This window comes from Symphalangus syndactylus, chromosome 19 (genome assembly GCF_028878055.3).
Source record: "Symphalangus syndactylus isolate Jambi chromosome 19, NHGRI_mSymSyn1-v2.1_pri, whole genome shotgun sequence".
Classification (NCBI taxonomy): domain Eukaryota; kingdom Metazoa; phylum Chordata; class Mammalia; order Primates; family Hylobatidae; genus Symphalangus; species Symphalangus syndactylus.
Window position 1 is genome coordinate 65,751,151 of NC_072434.2, and position 18,757 is coordinate 65,769,907.

Here is an 18,757-nt window from a genome sequence, read left to right on the forward strand (position 1 = left end):
AGAGACAGGGTTTCACCATGTTGGCCAGGCTGGCCTTGAATTCCTGACCTCAGGTAATCTGCCTGCCTCGGCCTCTCAAAGCACTAGGCATGAGCCACAGTGCCCGGCCCCTTGTTGCTGTTTTCTAAATATAGTAGCAATTGTTAAGATAGTTTAATCTACCTAGAGAGATGTAAATGTGTATAGTAGAATGGCATACTGTTGGCAAGGGAGACAGAGACCAATGCAGGGCTTTCAGGTTTTGTCAGAAATGTTCTTTTAACTTATAAGGCCATAATTCTGATCTGAATTCGCTACACATGTATTTTTCTATTATCAGTATTATTAAGGGCAGATAGTTCCATCATTTTTTAAATCTTCAGTGGCTTTTGGATATATACAGTCCAATAAGACATAATTCCGTTACATTGTTAAGTAATTCTTTTAAATGTTAGGTATTATGCTTTAAAACTTTATCCACAGGAGACTTCTGATTCTGCTTCTGATATAGAATGATTCAAAAGACTTTTCAATCTGGTGATAACACAGATATAAATCTGTGCACACACAAATAAAAACTGCATTCTATTGTGGTATCAAAGAGTGTTGAGTGCAAGACAGCCTTGGCGCCTGGGATTCCAGAGAAGGACATGCCTTTCACGGGTGAGCAGCAAGCTGCAGCCATTTCCACGCCTGGGCAAGTCACTGATCTGGGCAGGGCTGGGCGGAAAGTGGGCTTTTTCCATGAAGTGGGCTCTTTTCTGAAACAGTGAGCCTGGCACTCAGGCGCCTCTTCTGGCGTGAGAAGACGCCAGTCATGCTTTTATAATAGGGTGTGGGCTGGAAGGACAGATTGGAATTTGCAAAAGCCCCAAATAAGAAAATAAACAAATCACACAGCCCCGCGATGCCACCCTCACTCCTGCAGTTATGCTGAGAAAGCCGCGGGAGGAAGCCTTGCCGAGCAAAGCTTGCATGCTTGCTTGTGCATCCGCACAGTGGTTGGTGCCTCGGCTCTGCTGAAGTTGAAGCCAAAAGTGAACCCAAACGCCTGCGCTGCACTCCATCTCCTCCCAGCTCAAAGCCCCACAAGACCAAAGGCTTTGGGCCCTGGACCATGATGGCCCAGAAGGTCCAGGCTTGGGCTAGCCAGAGGTGAATGCACTCTGATTAGCGCTCCGGCCCAGCCCCACCACAGCTGAGCTAACTCTTGGTGGGTTTTAATGGTCAGTCCCTCAGGACAGCTACCAACAACAAAAAGGCTTGCTCTTAAATTTTAAAAATTCTTCAGATTCCACAAGAAACAATATATGGAAGACCCTTGTTTTATGATTGTAGCAAATTCTAGTTGAAATACCCTTTAACTGCAATTCCATGATACATTGTATTTATGTCCAGTCTTTGCCCTTTATCTTTGGTGTAGAACTCTAACCCTTCAGGTGAAATAAAAATGTGCTGTGGTTGGCCGCGCGTGGTGGCTGACGCCTCTAATCCCAGCACTTTGGGAGGCCAAGGTGGGCGGATCACCTGAGGTCGGGAGTTCAAGACCAGCCTGACCAACATGGAGAAACCCCGTTTCTACTAAAAATACAAAATTAGCCAGGTGTGGTGGCGCATGCCTGTAATCCCAGCTACTAGGGAGGCTGAGGCAGGAGAATCACTTGAACCTGGGAGGCAGAGGTTGCGGTGAGCTGAGATTGTGCCATTACACTCCAGCCTGGGCAACAAGAGTGAAACTCCGTCTCAAAAAAAAAAAAAAAAAAAAAAAAAAAAAAAAAAAAGTGCTGTGCCTGAGATTTCTAATTGTGCATTTTATGGGGCCTGCATGATTACCACAGATATGTATTTGAGGAGGAAAACACTTACATGTAATGTTAAGTTTCTTTTTCTACTACATCATCTACTTTTATCACTTTTTGAACTAAAAGGTATTTAATATGGAAGGCCCCAATAAAAAATGATCTTTAAAAAAATAAATTTTCTAACCTAAGGAAAGATAATTTTTTACCATCCTTTTTTTTTTTAGGCTGCACCAAAAACTGAGGCTTAGCTGGTATACAAGACTGCCACTGCCACTACCTCTATGCCCCCCACCTTCCTTTTAAGTTGCAATCTTTGGAAAATTAAAAATATTTTCCTATCTGGTTCATGGTTTATAACCAGTTCTTATCAGCCAAAGATGTACTTCTTCTTGAGTCTAAATCTATCTTGTAAAAATAAATTAATTGTTTTAAACAGCTTTAATTCATACAGTCTCAGGTCTATCCACATTCTCTCAATCTAAATTCACACATTTATTACAAAACGAAAGAGTAAAGAGTAAAACATAAGGTCCTTACGTCTACAAATGGAAACTTGGTTTTCAGTTAAATATGTATAGCTGTTTCTATGCAAGTCATTCCAAATAAGCAATTATTTTTAAGCTTCTGAGGTCTCTACACATTTTTGAACTGAATAACTGATGATGTGTTTTCATGAATCTTAGCTCTCCAATGTACTTGCTCCTTTGGAGAACAAGTTTCTAATTCTTAGCAGTAAAGAAAGATTCCTACAAGAGGTGAATGTTGTGGGTTGTCACTCAGCATTCTTCTCACCCTCCTTCCAGCGTGCAGAGTCTAGGAAGTGAAATCATGTTCCAGGGTCCCTCGGGTACTGGAGGAAACTGAGCAAGTTAGCTTAGGCTAATCAGGTGCACTCCCGAGAGTTTTGGAAGGCAGAGGGGGTGGAAGCCATGCTTCAACTGTTTACGCTGCTTCTGCTGACAAGGGCAGTCCTGCAAATGTTGGGATTTTTTGTGCCAGAATGCCAGTGTCTGGTCCTCAGTCTCATGGGTATTTAGAGAAAGGGGAGGGGGTGCCTGTGTGTTGCCAGTACAGACCAGCAGTCTGTTATGGATTGAATTGTGCCCCAAACCTCCCAATTCATAGGTTGAAACTCTAACCTCCAGTACCTTAGATGTGATCGTATTTGAAGACAGGGCCTTGAAAGAGGTCATGAAGGTGAATGAGCCTGGGTGAGGTGGTTCACACTTGTAATCCCAGCACTTTGGGAGGCCAAGGCAGTGGATTGCTTGAGCCCAGTTCAAGACAAGCCTGGGCAACATAGTGAAACCCAGTCTCTACAAAAACTACAAAAAAGTTAGCTGGGCATGGTGGCTCAGGCCTGTAGTCCCAGCTGCTTGGGAGGCTGAGGTGGGAGGATGGCTTGAGCCCAGGAGACCGAGGCTGCAGTGAGCTGAGATCACAGCACTGCACTCCAGACCCTGTCTCAAATAAAAAAAAAAATTTTTTTAAAAAGGTTGAATGAGGTCATAAGGGTGGGGCTCTAATCCAATAAGACGGGTGTCCTTCTACAAAGAGGAAGAAGGACCAGGGATGTGCATGCGCGGAACAAAGGTGATGTGAGGACAGAAAGAAGGCGGCCACCTGCAAGCCAGAGAGAGAGGCCTGAGGAGAAACCAAACCCGCGGACACCTTGAACTCAGACTTCCAGCCTCCAGAACTGTGAAAAATCAATTTCTGTTGTTTAAGCTACCAGACTGCAGTATTTTGTTATGGCAGCTCTAGCCCACTAACACACAGGCAAGGCTGGGACTGCAGCTAACTGTCGGGATTTGGGAGCTTCCTAGGTGGCAGCTGAAGTGGTAATGTCCTTACAGCCACCAGGTCCAGTGGCAGCCTCCTGGTTGAGCAGGAGAGCAGTGGCACAATCATAGCTCACTGCAACCTCCACCTTCCAGGATCAAGCGATCCTCCTACCTCACTGGGACTACAGGTAAACTTTTGTATTTGTTTTTCTATTTCTAGAGACGAAGTCTCCCTGTGTTGCCCAGGCTAGTCTCAAACTCCCAGGCCCAAACGATCCTCCCGAATAGCTGGGATCACAGGTGCGTGCCCCCACGCCTGGCTAATTTTTTTCTTTTTTTTTTTTTTTTTTGTAGAGATGGAGGTCTCACTATGTTGCCCAGGCTGTTCCTGAACTCCTGGGCTGAAGCTATCCTCCCGGCCTCTCAAAGTGCTGGGATTACAGGCGTGAGCCACTGCTTTTGGCCCTTAATTCTACATTAGCCAGAATTCAAAGGCATTTACCCACTTAAGAAAATAGGGCACTCTCAGCTTGTTGAGATTCACAGTACACTGAGAACGCTTATCTCACAGAGAGATATTCCTGAAAATCATGATTTTAAAGACTGCGCCATATGCTGGCATGTCTGCACCAGAATTTCCTTTGCCCCTCCCTGTTGGTTTGCTCCACTTTTTCACTGAGTCAGACCGTTGAACACCGTGGACACACTGTCTTGCGTTTCCGAATATTTCCTAGAATACGGACGTTTCCTAAGATTCACGATAAAGATTTTCTGATCGTCCCTCCAAAACCTTACCACCAATTTGCACTCCCACGAATCTGTTACCGTGACTATCTCGCCATGCCCTCCCTAGCACTGAGCGTGATCTCTGGTATCATTTACCATCGTTGCTAATTTGAACATGAGCGGATGGAGTCCTATTATTTGGGGTCATTAATTTCGTAGCAAGTGCAGTTGAAGGTGTTTTGCATGTTCATTGTGCAGTGCGCGCTGTAGTCTGCACCGTTTGGCCGGCAGGTGGGATGAAGGGCGGGGCTGGCGGAACGCGCCCGCCGCCTGGGAGGCCAGTTCGGAGCGGAGCCAACGCCATCCCGGGCCCCACGGCCAGGGGGCGCTGAGGCTCCCCCAATACCCCGCCCCGTCCGGGCTGGGGCGGAGGAGCGGGCGGGGAGCAAAGGTTGATGTCTTTGCGCTCGGACCTTCGCCAGAGGGGCCGGGGCATCATGACGGTGGGAGCCAGGCTCCGAAGCAAGGCGGAGAGCAGCCTCCTGCGCCGCGGGCCCCGAGGGCGAGGGCGAACCGAGGGGGACGAGGAGGCGGCCGCCATCCTGGAGCACCTGGAGTACGCGGACGAGGCGGAGGCGGCGGCCGAGAGCGGGGCGAGAGCGGCGGACGAGCGGGGCCTGGGGGGGTCCCGGGGCGCGCGGAGGGTGCACTTCGCCCTCCTGCCCGAGCGCTACGAGGCACTGGAGGAGCCGGCGCCGAGCGAGCAGCCCAGGAAGAGGTACCGGCGGAAGCTGAAGAAGTACGGCAAGGTAGGGGCCCTGCGCCACCACTGCCCGGGGGGCGCGGGTGTGGTGCCCCGCGGGGGAGCGGGAGCCGGGTCCTGACCGTCGACTCACCCGGTTTCTCCGGGCTGCACCTGCAACCCCTCCGCCCCCGCTCCCATTCCCTCGCCGGAGGGAAGCCGCGAGTTGCGAGTCGTGATAGAAACTTAAATCGGGGGTTTCTCCGGGTGGTCCCCGCTGTGCCTGCTATTGCGCTCCTGGCTGCTTAAGAACATTCTCAAGGGGCTCCTACCGAGGTGGTTCTTATGTAAGATCAGGAATCAGTGTCCTGATTACAGATGGGAATACTGAAGCGTTAGCGCGGCAGATGACTTGGAGAAGGTGGCCCAATTGGAAAGAAAGAAATTGCAACCTAGTGTATTTGTTTTCCAGTAACATCCCCTCCAGGATATCCCACCAGTTGAGAAATGTTTGGGTTATTCTCCCAAATATTCCCAAGGTTATTTCCCGAGCCTGGGAGCGCAGCAAATACATAAATAGGCGCTCGTTGAATTTTTCTCGTCTAGCCAACTATCATTGTACTCTGGGGCCTTCAAAACCTTCTGCCATTTGTCTCCGGGAGATGGGGTTAGGAAGGATAAATATGGGAGAAAATGACAGTTTCCTTCGCGGAAATCAAAGCCCAGATGCACTTCCCAGGTGTCTCTGCCTGGAAGCACTCGAAGCTGCTGCCGGAAGCTCTGCTGGCCTGGACAAGGCCACCCAGAATAAAGTCACAGAAGTTACTGTGTCCTGGCCAAAGGCCACGGCCCGCATCTGATTTATTGTCCAGTTATCTGTGTTGCCCAATGCCCTCTTACACCTGAAGCCATTCAGTCTCCATGCCTGGGAGCTTAGGTTTATCATCCTCTTTAAAGGTATGTCAGCAGCTTCTGGAGCAGAACACAGGCAGGGGTAAAACTATAAAGTTGGGTCTTTTAATCTTAGAGCCCTGCTAGGACGATTCATCTCTGCTTTGGGTCCCAGTTGAGCACAAAGAAGCCATCATGTCCCTCCCCATTGGTGAACTGATACTGCAGAAACCTCAGCTCAAGGACTAGGACTTGAAGATATTTTGGGGGCACTCATTATGCGTCAGGCATTGTGCTGAGCAATAGAGATGTGAAAAGGAATACAGTGCAGCCCTGCCCTAGAGAAGGGCACAGCCTCCCAGGGAGACACTGACATAGCTGGGAACTCCCCCCGGGGGCTTCGGGGCACAGAGCTCAGGCAGTTCACTCCTCAGCGGTGAGCTTGTAAAGGCAGGGAAGTGTTCAAATCACGGTGACATGAAAACTGGGCACAGAAGGATGAGTTAAGATTTCACCAGGTAACAGTGGAGTAGTATGAACTAGGAACACTTCATCTCCACTAGAACGGCTACTCCAGAAAATGGCCAAACAAACCAAATAACAAATGTTGGCGAGAATGTAGAGAAATTGGAACCATCGTACATTGCTGGTGGGAATGTAAAATGGGACAGCTGCTGTGGAAAACAATTTGGGAGTTCCTTAAAAAGTTCAGTGTAGACTTATTCTGTGATCTAGCAGTTCCCCTCCTAGGGATGTAACCAAAGAATTGAAAACAGGTACTCAAATCAATGTTTATATACACATTTTAATAGAAGCATTATTTACAATAGTCAAAAGGTGGAAACAACCCAAATGTCCCTAAATGGATGAATGCATAAACAAGTGTGTTATGTACATACAATGGAATAGTATTCAGCCATAAAAGGAAGGAGATGTACTAATCCGTGCTACAATATGATGAACGTCTAAAAATATTCTAAGTAAGCAAGACCCACAAGATCACGTATTGTGCATATGATTCCGTTTGTATGGAATGCTTAGGATAGGTCAACCCATGGAGATGGAACAGAGGTTAGTGGTTGCCAGGGACTGGGGGAAAGAGGAATGGAGCCCATCTGCTTAATGGAGCATGTGTTTTTTCCTGGGGATGATGAAAATGTTTTGGAACTAGATAGAAGTGGTGGTGGCACAACATTGTAGATGTACTAAATGCCACTGGGCTGTACGCACTTTAAAATGGTGAATTTTATGTTATGTGAATTTTGCCTTAACTAAAACAAACAAAAAGATTTCAGTGGATAGAGAAGTGGTGTCATCTCAGGTAGAGGGGCTATCACAAGCCCAGCTGTGGGCATGCAAGCTCTAGAGCGTTGCACGCTAGTTCAATGGACCCAGGAGGCCAGGTGAGAGGACATTGTCAGGTTAGGGTTGGATCTCTCCTTTCAGCCCTTCAAAAGAGTGACTTCAGCTCCTACTTTCTTGGAGCCAACTGAGAGGGTCACCAGGCTCAAACATGGAGATGTAAAGCAGGTGACCCCTCTTTGTTCCCCTAGACCCCAGCTCCCCTCTGAGAGAGTAGTTGGGTAGAACGCTCTACTCAGATCAAAGAATTCCAAATGCACTCTCTTAAATGACACTGAAATAGTAGTTGAGAGATATGTTTCTTTGCATTTCATTTCTCAAATCTGTGTCTTTAACAGTATTCCAGTTAATGAACTATTTCAGTAGATTTTTTTCCTAAATTACAAAGACAAAGTGACAAGCAGCTTTTAAAGTATAACAGGCTGAGCAAAATGGATGTACAGATACCAAAAATGTCACGTTTAATGTAGGCGATTGTGACTCTGATCTTGTTTATAATGGATCACTCTTGATTGTTAAGCTTGTTCCCAGAGAATATGTTTTTCTTTTGTTGTTTCAAACATGTAAGTAAAATTCCCCCAGTGATTCTTATCACACATTTAGAGAAGTGTATCTCTTAGCAACATCACATACCCACACATGCGCATGCCCCAGCCCAGTGTCTCTTGGAGACATCAACAGGGTAATGTCCAGGAAAGCAGTGTCTAGAGAAGACACAGACATTACTTTACTTGGTTCTTGCAAAGCTCCTCATTTAGCGGGAGAGGTACCAAAGGAAACACCCAACCTCTTTCTACATGCTCAGGATACAGTGATGAGCACAACAGAGTCCCTGCCCTCCTTCTGTTACTGTGAGGGACCCTGTAATTTAAACTATTGAAAGCTCGGCTGGGCGTGGTGGCTCACGCCTGTAATCCCAGCACTTTGGGAGGCTGAGGCGGGTGGATCACCTGAGGTCAGGAGTTGGAAACCAGACTGACCAACATGGTGAACCCCATCTCTACTAAAAATACAAAAAATTAGCCTGGCGCAATGGTGCATGCCTATAATCCCGGCTACTTGGGAGGCTGCAGCAGGAGAATCGCTTGAACCTGGGAGGTGGAGGTTGCAGTGAGCTGAGATCGCACGTGCCATTGCACTCCAGCCTAGGAAACAAGAGCAAAATGCGGTCTCAAAAAAAAAAAAAAAAAAAAGCTCAAGTAAGCCAGAAGTCATAGGAAATTATAGTCTTAAGAAACTTTCCCAAACAGACAACAAAAATCTTGGGTTTATCTATTACCACCACAAACCTAAATTGCTATGTAATCAAAAGAAGCAGATGTTATTTAGCAGTAATAATAGCTGACATTGGGGGGCACTTATACTGCCTGCAGTTTGTGCCAGGCCCTGTTCTCAGTGCTTTGCTTACATGATCTCATTTACTCCTCTTAACAACCCAGTGAGGTGGTTACTAAATATTCCCATTGTATAGGTGAGGAAACTGAGGCCATGGGAAATTAAGTAAGTGATAGAGTTGGAATTCAAGCCCAGGGCATGTGTGGTTAACTAGAAGCTTACATATTGCCTTTATTTAAAAAGGGAAATATAGTATGGGGGTTAAGGTCATAGGCCCTGAAGTGAGATTTCTTTGGGATTGAACTTCGGCTCTGTCTCTAACCAGATATATACATGTGGACAGATGTAATCTCTCTGTGCTTTGAATGATTGAATTCTGTTAGACAAAGGCCACCAGGGACATACCAGTAGCCAATCCATGTTAGGTTTATGTGCTTAGGGCTACAAGGGAGAGTACATGCCAGAGGAATTGTGGGGTCTTCAAAAAGTCGAGATCTCAAGGAATGAATTGAATATTTGAGTCTGAACTAAAGAGTTCTTCAAATCTAGGAGATACTTGTAGTCATTAGAAATGGATGAGACCATCTAAGGAGAGATTGTAGGGAAAGAAAGAGAGAAGGAAAGACCCAGGACTGAGTGTTGAACAACACCAACATTTTAGAGTCTGGTAGAAGGGATAATTTAGCAAAGGAAGCTGAGGAGGAGCTGCCTATTTAGGTAGGGGAGAACTGAGAATATGGAGTCAAAGAGGCCACATGATTATTTCATAAAGTATGTCAGAAGCTGCTGAGAGGTCAGGGAGAGAAAGACAGAAAAGCGTCCACTGGGTCAGGCAGCATGGGGGTTGTAGATGGCCGTGACCAGACAGTCCCTCATGGGTTGGGGTGGGAGCCGGAGTCAGAGGGAATAAGAAGTGCAGACATGGAGGCAGTATATGTGGTTGGCTCTTTTGGCTGGCTTGGCATGATGAAGGGCAGAGACTGGGGCAGGATATGGAGTCATGGTGATACCCCAGCATGTGTGTAAGCTAATGGGATCCAATGGAGAAGAGGCGAATGATGGAGGTGGAGAAGGGAAAGCCAAGATCGAGGTGGGAAAAGGCACCGACAGCAAGTATCAAGGGAATGGCTTGGGGGAAGAGGAACACTTTCTCCACCATAACACAGGCAACGCGGGAGAAACCAGGGGCAGACACAGGCAGGGCTGTAGAGAGTGGTGGAAGGTGAACGCATTCCCTGACGATGTCTGGGTTTTTTTTTTTTTTTTTTCTGTGAAAGGTGAAGTGGGATCATCTCATGAAGGTATGGAGACTTGGGTGTGTTCGTGTGTGTTGCAAGTGGGGAGGCTTAAGAAGGGAAAAGGTATGAGGCAGTACCCAGGGGAGAGAGAAATTCATCCTAATGGACAGATATGGAGGTTTGTCAGGTGGTGTTGGAAGTCAAGGTGAGATATGTGATTGTGATCAGGAATTTTAAGTTAAACCAGTCTGAGTGGTTATGGTAATATGGAAAAGTCAAAGGACTGAGAGACACGGTATGTGGCCTAAGGCACAGGTTATCTGCATGGACATTGATGTCACCAAGAGTGATGACAGAAGTTGAGGTAGGGAGGGGAAGGCCGTGGGCAGCCATGCAACAAATGTTTGTTGGTGGTGGTGTTAATTTTTCTGTTGCAATCACATTTGAGTCCTTTAGATGTCCCCTGTCTAGCACCTGACATTCCCTGAATGTCCCCTATCCAGCCTTGTAGAAAAGGAAGAGGAGGAGTGGTTACCAAGAAAGCATTGCCCAAGCCTGACCATCAGGGAGCTTATAATGGTATTGGAAATGCTGGACTTATATGGATATAGCAATTAGAAAATGGCAGAAGACTACAAAGGGACAGATGTGTGGGTCAGACAGAAATATGCCATTGAGGTAGAAGGAGGAGAAGATGGGCTTTCAGATAAGGTGAAGGAAGGAAAACTTAACCCAGCCTTCTGACGGTCCAGTAATTTTTAGCTGGAACAGAGAAGAGGAGTGATCTTTGGTTTAAAAAACAAAACAAAACTGCTTTAGTTTTAGACTTAGCAGCCTTACTGCTGTTTCCAAGAAGGTCTTTGAATTATCTGGAAATAAGCTGTGCTTGAAAGCACTTTGCAAGGTGATGATGTCTGCTGTGAGCCCCTACATCTTCTTAGGCTGGAGGTGGGCACCTTCCACCAGAGATGTGGGAATGTGGTAACTTGCTGATTTGTCACGAGAGAATCAGGAAAAATGATCTTTATGTATGTCGCCGTGACTCATTTTTCTTTTTCATGAAAGATGGCAGAATTAAAAAGTTGCCTACCCTAATCCTTTGCTTTTCTCTTTTATTCCTAAAACTAGAATGTTGGGAAGGTCATCATCAAAGGATGCCGCTACGTGGTCATCGGCCTGCAAGGCTTCGCTGCAGCCTACTCCGCCCCATTTGCGGTAGCCACCAGCGTGGTATCCTTCGTGCGCTAATGGGAGCTGCTGCGGCGGGTGCCACCAGAGTGAACGGGAGCCCCTGCCGTGGGAACTTTGTGAATCCTGGAGCATCTCAGACTTGAACACGCAGCATATTTGGAAGAGCAAACATGCCTTTCTTTGTTGAATCACATTAGTATGATGAATGAGTCATCCCTGCCCATCTGCTGAGCTTCTCACATCTCTCAGTCACACGTGGACCCAATGGTCAATCCTGCAGAGAATTTGGCGGAGGTTAGTTTTGGGAGTGGAGCTAGTGTGCTAAAGCCAAAGCCTTCACGTGAAGGTGGCAGGCACTGGGGCGGAAGCCAACACTCAACAGATCCAAGCAGTGTAGGTGTGCAGCAGAACAGTGATCTTGGGGGAGGAAGAGGATGTTACTGGAGTCAGATGATTTGCTGTGTTCTCCTGAAAGGTCGTGTAGGCTGACAGGCGCTCACATTCCTTGGCTGCCTCGGTTCTGAGGGCAGCTAAGGAGCTGTTTATTCCTCAAGTCGCGCTCCCCGATCTCCTTCCTCTACCACTCTGTCGCCAGGAGTTTAATTACAGGCTTGAGAAGAAGGAAGGAAGAAAAGATCTCTTGATGCTTTGAAAACTATGTTGGCAGTGTGGCATGACTGTTTAAAGTAGATAAAAGCTTGTCATTTTACCCCATCCCTGCATGACTGTGAAGCTGGCGAAGAAGGAGGAAGAAGGGCAAGTTCAGATGCAGGCTGGGTGGCTGGGACAGGTTGGCTGAGGGACTACTCTGGAGGGCTCTTCTGCCTCGCATTGCCCACTTCGGCCCAGCCACGTGTTTGCGGCGACCAGAGTCCTTGCAAAGGTGTGGCTGGCTGTGCTCAGGGCCTACTAGCACCATCAGCGCACTCCCACCATTGGCTCAGCTCCTCTCTGCCAGTCCAACTAAAAGTGCTTTGTCCTGGGTGGGACATAGGGGCTGAGAGAGATGGGGGGAGACATAAAACCCAGGAATGAACATACAGATTTAGAGAAGGAACCAGTAAGTAGGAGACAGATGTGAAGGAAATGGAAATGAGGCAAGAGGATGTTGGAAGAGAGAAGTTGGCCTTCCAGGAGCCAGGTCTGGAGCATCAGTGTGAGGGAGTTCAGGTAGGCTGGGCCTGTGCCTCTAGGTAGGGACAAGGGAGGCTGGGTAGCCAGGGCTGGTGCTTAAAACCCCTGAGGCCATGAGTTCATTGGCTGCCTTTGTAGCACCCTATCTTCTTCTATGCTGCCTGGTTTGACCTCATCTCACCTGGAATCAAAGGGTAGGGTGGGCATGGGTCTTAGGCCTGACACCCACCAAGGATGACCTGTGGACTGTCATTGGACGCTGAACAGGGAGATGAAAGAAGGAGGTCCTCTTACCATACCCCTCTGCCAACCCCGCAATAGGCCACTCTTCTGACTTTGTTTCCAGAATATCCGGAAATCCAAAGGGGCTGTTGCTGAACAGTCTGCAAGATCAGTGACCGCACCTACCTGTTGTCCCAAGGCATACAAGGGAGGCCTCAACACTCATGTTTCTCTAATCAAGCCCCACCAAGACAGACAGAAAGACAGACAGAAAAAAGGAAGGGGTAGAGGAGAAGGTTGAAGCTGTGGAGCTAGACTCCGCTTCACTTCCTGAAGCTTCAACTTCATGTTGAAGATTCACTGGGACCACCCAATTCCTGCATTGTTAATATTTGTGAGGAAAAGTGAAACAAGTGATCTGCTTTTAGCCCAGATGATGAAAGTGGGTACAGCACATGTTCACACACGTGAGATAATTACAGCTTGCCCCACCCACAACACTGCGTGTCGGAGAAAGGGAGAGATAGACATAAGTGGAAGAAAAAGCCAAGCATAGTGAGTGGGAAAGAGAGTGAGAGCCTGTGCGGGCTGCTGACAAGCCCCAGGCAGCCCACAAGTTCCTCGTGGGGAGATGGAGGCAGAGCCCAGGGCAGGGCACAGAGCTGCTGGGGCCTTTCCTTGCCTGGAAGTCTGTCCCAGGAAGAGCTTCCCCACTCCCATCCCCCAAATTGGAAAAACTGTACAGTCAAGCCTGTTTGGCCCTGAAATTCTTAAGAATCTGGTTAAGAACTCACTAACGTCAAAAATCAAAACCTCCTAGGGGTTGTCCTGGGAGTCAGGTTCCCGGGTACAGAAGATGAATCTCAGATGTCACTCAGCCTGAGCCGTCATTCTCTGTGACAGGGCTGCCCTGGGTTTCTCTTACTCAGTCCCTGGAGTGTAAGCATTTGGATCATGTCACAGATTACCTTTTTACCTTTTCTTTCTCTTTTTTTTCTTTTTTCAATATCAGTGCCCACACCTTACTGAGTATTGAGTTTTAGAGCTTTTGCTTGATGTGCTTGACCAAGAGACTTCTTTTGTATCCTTTTCTTGTCCTATGATGTAAATAAAAGCCTCGATTTATGTAATGTTTCTGGTGTGAAGGGTTCCCAGCTCCTCACTTTCTAGCCTTGCCTGAAGGAGATTCCTGGAGTCCAGCCACACTGAGAGCTTGGCACAGCAGTGGATGACCAGTCGGGAGAGACCTCCCTGAGAACGAGTAGGAGCCCACAGCTGCTCCCCAAGGACCCAGGGGAGGGAGAGACCCCAATTCACTTGGGAACTCTGCATGTGTGTTAAAGGAGACAGTTCTCTCTAAGCCAGCAGAACAGGCTTTGCCTTGTAGGAGCCTCAGCTCATGAGTTTGTTAAAAAATGGGCCGGGCGTGGTGGCTCATGCCTATGATCCTAGCACCGAGGCGGGCAGGTTGCGTGAGCTGAGGAGTTCGAGACCAGCCTGGGCAACATGGCGAAACCCCATCTCTACTAAAATACAAAAAATTAGCTGGGTGTGGTGATGCACTCCTGTAATCTCAGCTACTTGAGAGGCTGAGGCAGGAGAATTGCCTGAACCCAGGAGGCAGAGGTTACAGTGAGCCAAGATTGCACCACAGCCCTCCAGCATGGGCAACAGAGTGAGACTGTCTCAAAAAAAAAAAAAAAAAAAAAAAAAAAAAAAAAAAAAAAAAAAAATTTCCAGAACCTCCAGCTCAGATTTAGAGAGCCTAGCATGGGGGCAGGAGCTGCATTGCCCACAAGCTGCTGAGAAAACTCCAATGCCGCTCTTCCTCTGCCTCAGCTGGGAAATGCTGGCCCCTGGGGGCCTGCTGCACATTGCATCTGCCAGTGGGACTCCAAGTGGGAGGCTGGGCCAGAGGAGGGGCCCTGCCAGGTTCCAGCCCTGCACTGAGTACATGTGGTATGCCTGCTCACTGAGTCCTCACAGAAGTGATAGAGAAGGTCTTGGAGGTGGGGAAGGTGGAGAGGAGAGGAGTGGTCCTGGTAGCCATCAGGGCCCACTGGTCCCAACCTGCTGTTAGGCTTACAGCAAAGCAGAAGAGAGGGACCACTGTGTCTTCAGCCACCTTGGAGTCATCTCTGCTGCCCCTCTGCCCAGCACCTGTGTCTTGCCAGAGAAGTCCCGACAGCCTCTGTGACCAAGAAGCAGCCAGAGGCAGGACTTGAACTCAGACCACCTCCTCCACTCTCCAATAGTCTTCTGAGGAATGGTAGTCTTCCTTAGCAGAAAACAGTTGTGGCCTCAGGAAACAGTTATTGCAGTGTTAAATTTAGGCAGCTGTGGTTATGGGGTTTGCACCCATGAGGTCTTTTTCCAGCCCCTGACTGCAGGAGTACGGAGGAACTGAGTAAACTCAATGATGCTATCACTTCCAGAATGTTTTTGAACATTTGATAGATCACCCCAGAAGCTTATTTTGTAATTAACACACAGAAAAAACACATTTAAGAGGTTCCATGGTTTTGCCAAAAACCCAGATGGTTCTTGAGTGAAAAAAAATCTCTACTGCATTGACCATTTATGGGGAAATGTGGGAAAATAAAAAATATCTAGGGTGTGTATTTTTTTTTTTTTTTTTCTAGAGACAAGGTTGGTTTTGAGCCAAACCACTCCAAGGACAGCCAAGGGAAAAGGAGATCACTTCTGATCTACAGGGCTCAGTGCCTGAGCCTAGTGAGTGCAGCAGCCACCCTGCGGAGGAAGGCAGAACAAAGGCTTTATTGCTGGAAGCCTCAGGCCAAATCTCCGCCTCTAAATGCTTCCTGCTTTCTACCCTTCAGCCTCATCTGGAGACACAAACTAGGATGGGCTTTGCTTTTTAAAAAAAGTGTTTCTCAGGTAGTTCCTCTTGCATAACCTGTTGACAAGGCTCTGAACAGATGCATCTGGTTCAAACCAGACATAAAAATCCCAGCTAAAGGACCAGACAGAAATAGAGCTGAAGAGTTCACACTTCCTTTCACTTGCTCTTTAATTCCATGGTATTATTATCATGGCCGTGGTCACAGAGCTTGGAAGCAGAGATCCTTTCTGGCAAGGATGATGATTTTTGCATTTTGAGTTCTTAGAGTCAAGGAGAAAAAAAAGCAAGTAATTATGAAATATTTTCACAGCCATCATTCTCCTATACAAAATCAGACTTGAATTTGTCTTTGAGTGTTTTCATTTTAATAAAGCAATGAGCCATTCATAGAATCCCACAAGCCCCTGAATAGAACCCCATCTGCTTCCCCTGGACACAGTTCTGGGACATATATGATCACTGCGAACTACGATGCATTAAACATCCAGTAGGGGTGAGGTGCAGTGGCTCATGCCTGTAATCCCAACACTTTGGGAGGCCGAGGCGGGCGGATCACTTGAGGTCAGGAGTTCAAGACCAGCCTGGCCAATATGGTAAAACCCTGTCTCTACTCAAAATATAAAAATTAGCCGGCCGTGGGGGCAGGCGCCTGTAATCCCAGTTACGCAGGAGGCTGAGGCATAGAATCGCTTGAACCCGGGAGGTGGAGGTTGCAGTGAGCCGAGATAGTGCCACTGCACTCCAGCCTGGGCGACAGAGTGAAACTCAGTCTCAAAAAAATGAAAATAAATAAACATTCGGTAGGTACACGAGGCACTGTGCTGGGTGGTTTAGCATCATTTTATTCTCCATTTCATTCTCAATAACAGTGTCGATGAGGTAGATACTATTATGATTATTTGTGTGTTATAGATAATAAAACTGAAGTTGAGGAAAGTTAGGGAATTTGGCTCTGGTGCTTTGGCCAGGAGGTGCTAAAATCAGGACCCAAGACTACGTGCTTTCTGTCAGTTTCAGCTGCCTCTTATTTCCATTTCCTCTCAAGCTCCTGTCAACTGAAGGGAAAAAAAATCAAGCTTTTAAAGCATTAAAGTCAGCTTTATTCAGAAATCTTCTAGATTGAGGCTTAGAGCCGAGGAGCAGCCCTTTAGAGAGGTCCCGTCAGGCTGCGCCCGCAGTGTTTCACCCCATTGCTTATACGCAGGTGGTGCAGGTTAAGTAGCTGCAAAATCACATTAAAGTTTGGGTTCAAGATTATATCTAGCTCCAGATTACAGAAGTGTAACCACTAACCGTGGGTAATTCCACCACCCAGACATATGATGATGGGCGTTTGCTGATCATTTGAGGTCTTCTACAGTACAATGTGAAGTGACTGTGGAACAAACCGTAATCTTCTACTGTTGCTTGTTTGGGGGACGTTATGTGTAGGAAACAGCAAGCACTATGATCATTTACCTTTTAAGGAATGTAGTGACTCAGGCAAGAGATATGGGGGTGCCCTGTGCTGTATCCTAGTTTGTCTTCAGGGCATCTTTCCAGAGAGTTGCATGTTGTCACAGAGTCAGGGGCTTTGTGAAATTATGCTGGCAGGCAGAGTTGAGGGAACATGGTTTCTTACCTTTGCTGCTTTGGCTCACACTCCTGTTAACCTCCAGTGACCACAAGGAAGAGAAGGCTTTAGATGTAATTATATCCAACATGCATTCCTCGTTGCATTTATGTAATCAAAATAGTCAGCAAGACTCCAATAAAGACTTGAGGTGCTGACATTGTACTCTGGATTTTTGAGATGCTGAGATAGCTTAGCTGTGGATTTGCCATGGTCAAAACACAGAAGGAAGCATGTGAAGGGTGTGTGATTCCCAAGTCGACGGGGTTGAATTTGCTTTGCAATTTTGCCACGCTTCCTTGGCGTGATTTCTGCAGCTGCAGTAACTATTCCCGCTGGCTGCAATTTTGTTCTCATGAAGCAACCCTCTGTTTTGCACCCCAGGGGCCCAGAAGCCACCTTTCAAAGCTCCAGGGGCAGCAGGAAGCCACCCTGCCTAATAGGAACAGTGTTGGCATTGGACCAGCTGGCTTCTAATCCTGTATCTGTGTGACCTCAGACAAGCTCTTCAACTTTGATTTTTATTTGCAAAGTAGATGGCATCTACTTCAGAGGCTTATTCGGAAGGTTAACTATGAAGTGTATTAAGAACCCAACCTGTAGGATATTAAGTGTTCTGCCTCTGCAACTGCCCCTAGCTCAAAGTCAGCTGCCTCTGACCAGTGGGAGGAAAGGAAAGAGGTCTGAGAGCTAGGGGTGGGGCAGGGTGGTGGGGAGAATGCAGGGAGGGAACCAGGCAGGGGTGAGAGGGAAAGGAGAGGAGATACGCAACCTGCCTCCCTATCCATTTGTGTTTTTCTCTCCTTCCAGAAAGATTGGAGACCTAGCTTTCCCTTTGCTGGAAAGGGCAGGAGCTGCAGGGGAACTGGGTTGGGAGCTGTGGCTCAGCAGCAGCAGGAGAGAGAGGGCTGAAGAGGACGGAGCTGGGCTGGTTCAAGGCAGCGCGAAAGAAAAGGTTTGTGTGCAGCTTTTGGTCTCTCCCAGCCACCTCTGACAAGGAAGGACTCAATTTTTGCCCTGAACTCACTTCCCCTTCTGGTCGGCCTATGGCCTTGTTTCTGGACACCCAAACTCACCTTATCTGTAACAGGGGATGGAAGAAGTCCTGTTAGCTCCCCAAAGCACGAGGGCGTGCAGGACAAACAGGCAGTTTGAGGATCAATGAGAAAACCCCTGGGCCCTGAGGAGGTGCACAGGGTCACTCTCACTGCTCATTGCAAATATGATGGCAAAATACTTACTAATAGCTATTATGATAACCTGGAAGGCAAATATGCACTTTCCTTAATCTCCCAAAGTATTTTCATTTGTGTGTTTATTCACTTATTCAACAAACAGCTGAGCCCCTGCTGTGTGCTGGCCTCATGCTAGGTGCTGGGCCTGCTCCACCGGGAGGTGTTAGAAGGGAGGGAGCCGTTACGGCTATGAGTCCTAGTGGCAGACTCTCTGTTGAGGGTTGGAGTTTAATGTACAGGGTGATGACTAGCGGAAGTGCCTTGATCAACCCCACAGGAGAAGGAAGCAGGACTGGACAGGGGGAGAAGCTGAGCTGCAGGGCAGACCCAGCAAAGGCCTCAGCCCACCCCACCAGGAACTCCGAAACTAGAATGGCCCTTCAGGGTTGACCCGACTTGCAATGGGATGGCCGGGCCATTATGTTAGGGAAGCATGGGCCTCAGAGAGCCAGAGTGACACCATTTTAAAATCAACTCTGTTGGCCGGGCGCAGTGGCTCAGGCCTGTAATTCCAGCACTTTGGGAGGCTGAGGCAGGTGGATTACCTTGGGTCAGGAGTTCGAGACCAGCCTGGCCAACATGGTGAATCCCCGTCTCTACTAAAAATACACACACACACAAAATTAGCCAGGGGTGGTGGC

At 47.7% G+C, this 18,757-nt stretch overlaps 1 protein-coding gene across 1 annotated transcript; it reads left to right on the forward strand.

The window, feature by feature from the left end:
• The first annotated feature begins 4,442 nt into the window (after positions 1 to 4,442).
• On the forward strand, positions 4,443 to 13,536 carry C19H1orf115 (chromosome 19 C1orf115 homolog). Its single transcript, XM_055235368.2, has 2 exons — positions 4,443 to 5,100; positions 10,988 to 13,536. The coding sequence occupies exons 1-2, from the start codon at positions 4,747 to 4,749 to the stop codon at positions 11,105 to 11,107; spliced, it is 474 nt and encodes a 157-aa protein (XP_055091343.1). The 5' UTR covers positions 4,443 to 4,746; the 3' UTR covers positions 11,108 to 13,536.
• Positions 13,537 to 18,757: the final 5,221 nt, after the last annotated feature.

Bases quoted from the DNA above. Each gene is read 5' to 3' on its own strand.
- C19H1orf115 (XM_055235368.2), top strand. From the start codon at position 4,747: ATGTCTTTGCGCTCGGACCTTCGCCAGAGGGGCCGGGGCATCATGACG. The intron at 5,101-10,987 runs GTAGGGGCCCTG...TCCTAAAACTAG, and splicing joins AGCTGAAGAAGTACGGCAAG to AATGTTGGGAAGGTCATCAT.